Here is a 4888-nt window from a genome sequence, read left to right as displayed (position 1 = left end):
GCAGCACCAGTGGAACTTGCAGTTGCAGCGCTCGCTGCGCGTCTGCCGCAGGATGTTGTGCCCACGGCCGCAGCACAGGCTCTCGCAGTTGTCCATGCCCGGGCTGGTCTTGTTGCACAGGCGCCCTTGGGTTCCCAAGGAGTCCAGGGCTGGTTCTCGCTCGCAGAAGTCGGGTGACTTCTCAAAGTAAACCAGCTCGCTGATGCCGGCCCGGCGGCGATGCCGAGCGTGGCCAGGCTCCAGCTGCCCGGCATTGCGGTTGTGGGGCCGGATGAGGGTGGCCCCATAGAAGCGGTCCTTGAGCAGGGACCCCACCAGGCGAAACTCCGGTGTCACCTGCCAGCACGTCTTCAGCTGGCAGCTCCCTGAGGTGCCGTGGCATTTGCACTTCCTCCTCATGTTGTCCATCACCACCTGCGCAGGGAGGGAAGCCGGGAGGGAAGGGCAGAAGGGTTAGCATGGAGGAAATGGTTTTGGGGACTGGGGAAGTCATCATAGAGCTCTCTGTGTCTCAACACTATGGGAACATCATGGGCTGGTGTGAGCAGCCATCAGAGCCCTGGAGCTGCAAAGTCAGTGAGGCTGCATGCTGGTGCTGTGCCCAGTGTCAGCCATGTCCCACACCTTGTCCCTTCCCATCCTGGCAGTACCAAATGGCTTTTACACTCCAGCAACGGATCGACACTTGAAGGAGAGGGTGAGCTACCTGACCACAGGCAGGAGAAGCAGCCTGGACCTCACCTTCCACTGCTGCTTGGCTCCAGCAGCATCAATCTGACCACAGGCCCCCCTCAAAGCTGGCATAGCTGCATCTTTGCAGCCCCACTGGGACCCCCAGGGCAGGGGTCCCCCCCAGACCTCGCCAGCCAAGAGCACTATGAGCAGGGCACGCAGGAGGGATGATTTTTCCCTCCACAGGGCTTTCCTCCCATAAAGGCCCAGCTCCGGGAGTCCCAGGAGCAGCTCTGCTTTTGGCTCCTGCCTGCTTTCCTAGGGGAGCCCTGGGTGCAGCACTGGGGAGGCAGCTGAGGTGCTGCCTCCCACTGGTACCTGCACTGGGTCTTGCAAAGACTGTCGCAGGCTGATCCCCCGCCCAGGGCCACACTCCAAGGCTCTGGGGGAGCCCAGGGGACAAGTGGCCCCACACAAGGTCCCGTCTCACGATGCCAGCCCTGCCCGGCCACCTGGCTCCACGCCTGACACGCTCTGCTTGTTCCTGCCCCCTCCCTGGGGGGCACACATGTGTGAGGAGTGCCTTGTTTTGGTAGGAGTGGGTAGTTTTTACTCCTTGTTTTCTTGTTTTTGAGTAAATCTCCCCGTTGCTAAGCAGTTATGGTAATAAAGGCAGGTCAGGGAAACACGCCTGGAGCTGGGGCGCACGGCAGAGAGGTCTGGGCTGGGCTGGAGTTTGGCTTTCATCCTGCTGAGAGTCCTGTCTCCTGCTGGGAACAGCCTCCACCTCACAGGTAATGAGCTGCCCGGCCTCTCCACCATGCCCTGGGTGTGCTGGCTGGGAACACCAGCTGCTTGCCACTGTCCTTACCACCATCCGCAGGAACATGCTGGCACTGGGACCCCATCCCTTCCTGCATCCCCTCCCTGCTCCTTTGGCTGGACCAGGGAAAATCTGCATCCAGGGCTGTGGCTGGGACGGTCACCAGCAGGATGGAGGGGAGAGTGGTGTGACAGCTGGACAGGGGCTCATCTGGGGCTACAGCTCATCCCATCAGGGGCTGGAGAAGGCAGCATGTGTGTGCCATCTCCATCACCCAAGCTATCACTGCTGAGCATCCCCAAGCACTGCAGCACCCATCCATCCCGGCCCAGGGATGGCTTGTTCTCCCTCCTGCATGGGCAGAGCAGGGGGGACAGGACCTTGCCAGAGCCAGGAGACCCAAGAAGGACCCATCTGAGCCTCGGCCTCATGCTTTTGCTGTCGGATCTCCTCCACACACACCTACTTGGCCATGTCCTTCCCCCTTCTCACAGACACCTGAGTTCGGCACATGCCCGGACTCGCTGGTGCTTTCTTTCGCACATTCCCAGCTCCTCCCAGACACGCTCATAAGAGCTTTATCGTAGGTCTTTGTTGTGAGGGTAATGGGTAGTTCCTGGCTGCCTTTCATCCTCTCTTGCTCTCTGATCTGGCGGGTTCATGAGACCTGCAACACCTCTTGCAATCTCCTGCTGCTGCTTGCGGGGGAACTTGCTCCCTCACAGGGATGCAGGACACCCACCTCAGCCTTGAGTCGGGATAGGAAGCCTCTAGGCAACCTCATTGGTTGCCCTGGGGCTTACTCAAGACCAAGGTGACCACTGCCACCTTCAGAGGATGCTGTGCATCCCCTGCAGCTGCAATCTCCTCCCCAGCTTCGTAGCTGGATGCAAAAGAATATGTTTCTGCCTGGTTTCGAACCAGGGACCTTCCGCGTGTCAGGCGAACGTGATAACCACTACACTACAGAAACCCACATCCTATAGTCACTTGATGTGGCCATTGCTGGGTTTGTCACCTCCCCCTGGCACGGCAGGGTCTGAGCTGGGAGCCAGGCTTACCCACACTTAAAGCACCCCTGGGACACACAGGGACCGCAGAGAGGATGCTCAGCATCAGTGAGGTGCCGGAAAGCCCTGGGTGCTGCAGCTGCTCAGAGCACAGAGAGGGATGGTGCATGTCAGGGCATGGCACATGGCATGTGTGTCCACATCAGCGTTCTGCTCAAGGGGTTCAAGCCTCAGGACTTGGAGGGGAGGACCACAGTGCTTCTACATCCAGAACAGCTGCTCCTTTCCTGGGAAATCTCAGCAGACTGCTCCTTACTACAGCAGAAAGGTGGTCTAAGGAGTGAGGAGGGCTTGGGTAGGTGTTGCTAAAAAAGCAGGCAGGGAGATGGAGAACCCAACCTCAGGGAACACGGAGAGCCAGATCCAACCCCGGCAATAACTGTGGCATCAATGGGCACAGGCCAGGCATAGCACCACCTCCTTGCTCCAACACATGGTGCTCACAACCATCACAGCCCAACCTGAAGATGGGCTCATACCCTCATCGCAACAGGGCCCCTGAGCTAGGCACTCTGTCTGACCATTGCTTACCCACCCACGCTGGTACCATCCTCTCCTTCACCCCTTTGGTCCTCCTCTGCCCCTGCTTCCAGCTCCCAGGCTTCTCCCGTCAGTCCTGCTCTTGCCTCTGAAGCCGCCGAGAGATGACATTGCCAGTACTGTGGCAGCCTGCACCTGGGGACAAGCAGACCCCAGGCATCTTTGCTGTTGCTGTATCCCACAGGCACTGTATGGTGACATAACCCCTGTGCAAATACTCCTCTCTCACCTTCCCCTCCTTCTGCAGGGGGCTGTGGGGCTTTCCTTGGGAAACAGGCAATGCAGGCCCCAAATTTCTGAGCACTGCTGAGAGTCCCAGTGGTTTGAGGCACGCAGAGACAGAGGGGAGGCCAGGATGAGTCCTGCAGCCAGAATTGGGACAGGGGGTCTTGCCTGGATTGGGGCAAAGCAGCCTGTGGAGGATTTAGCTGCCTAAGACTGAGCAAGCCTTCACCGTGCACAAGCTAACAAAGCCAAACAAGCAAAAAGCTTCAGCTTTCCCCAGGCATTTACAGATTGGACAAACTGGGATGGCTGCTTCTTGAGTGGTAAAGCTCAGCTCCAGCATCAGGGACACATCAAGGTGCAGGCACACATCAAGGTCCTGCTCTGCAGCATCCCCATCTCACAGCTGCCTTTAAACATGCTCAAAGCAAGAGGCACATCCAAACATTTGAGCCATCCCAGGGAAACACTCCCTGTGGAATTCTGATCTTTAATTACTTATTCCCGCAGCCACTACACAGGCCCCTGCATGGCCCTGGCAGTATGTGGTTGGGGTCTTGGGGACAAATGTCCCACTGGATCCATGCGATGGGGTCTCCCTGGCACCTGCTGGGAGCAAAAGCAGGCAGGGAAACGCAGCCGTCCTCCCAGCCCCTCCTGCCTGCACGCTTCTTGTCTCCAATGTCAGGCTGCTTTGAAACATCAGCTTCCAGACAGAGCGAGCTACTAATTAGCACCTTTAACCAGACCTGACATCATGAGAGTGGAGGGGAGGCTGCCCTGCTCGCCTGGGCAGGCTCCAGCACCCCCTCGGAGAAGGGGGATGAGGCTGTGGGCTGTCACCTCCACTCCTGAGGGGATGCTGCCCTTCCCAGCTGGCACAGGCACCCGCTGCCTGGCTCAGTCCCACTCCCATCTGCATCCTCAGGGCACCATCCCCCTCTCTGGAGGCAGAGCCGTGGCTTGTGCTGCGGAGCCCGTGCTGTGTCCCCATGATGCCAGGACTTTCTCCTCCCTGTCCGTAGCTCCCTCCCGCTGCAGCTGCCCAACACCAGTTCACCCAGTCCCCAGGAGGCAGGAGGAGCTGGACTCATTGCCGTGACAACCCCCATAGCACTGCTACAGCACAAGCAGGTGACAGTTGCCTGGGGAAGTGTCCCTTGACAGGGGGACAGCAGCAATGCTCAGAGGTGCCCTCCCCAGCAGAGATGCTTGGCAGCAGGGCTGCCCCACTGCCTTCGCTCTGGGCAAAACTGGGGAGAGGGGTGCCCTGGGGGCAACCCCAGCCTCACACACATGTCCCACCTGCAGCCAGCACGAGCCCCTCAAAGCCCTTCTGCGTGTGTCCCTGCCACCATCGCCCCACACCCCTGCCCAGCGCCCCACTCACCTGCCGACCCACGCGGTTGTTGTGCAGCCTCATGCGAGAATGGATGTCCCTGTAGGTTTCCCGGGAATCGAGGAAATCCTTGGAAAACTTCTCCCCATAGTCCACGTCGGGGCTGCACCCTCCCCATTCCCAGGAGTCCTGGAGGCCAGGGGTCTCAGCCGGCATATG

General features: G+C 59.3%; 1 protein-coding gene and 1 non-coding gene across 2 annotated transcripts in view; both read right to left on the bottom strand.

Annotated features, from left to right (window-relative positions):
* Positions 1 to 6: 6 nt before the first annotated feature.
* The window catches only part of LOC104470752 (protein Wnt-10a-like), a gene marked incomplete at both ends in the record, with an annotated part of 5083 nt that continues 201 nt past the window's right edge, over positions 7 to 4888 (bottom strand). Inside the window, 2 exons of the mRNA XM_010085788.1 lie at positions 7 to 414; positions 4721 to 4887. Of these exons, the coding sequence (XP_010084090.1) occupies positions 7 to 414; positions 4721 to 4887 (575 nt within the window). The remainder of the gene's footprint in view (positions 415 to 4720; position 4888) is intronic.
* Positions 2396 to 2468, bottom strand: TRNAV-GAC. The gene has a single exon. It is a non-coding gene; the product is annotated as a tRNA-Val (tRNA).

The sequence above is a fragment of the Pterocles gutturalis genome, unplaced genomic scaffold (assembly GCF_000699245.1).
Source record: "Pterocles gutturalis isolate BGI_N339 unplaced genomic scaffold, ASM69924v1 scaffold25195, whole genome shotgun sequence".
Classification (NCBI taxonomy): Eukaryota; Metazoa; Chordata; class Aves; order Pterocliformes; family Pteroclidae; genus Pterocles; species Pterocles gutturalis.
This window is presented reverse-complemented; position numbering and strand designations above follow the sequence as displayed.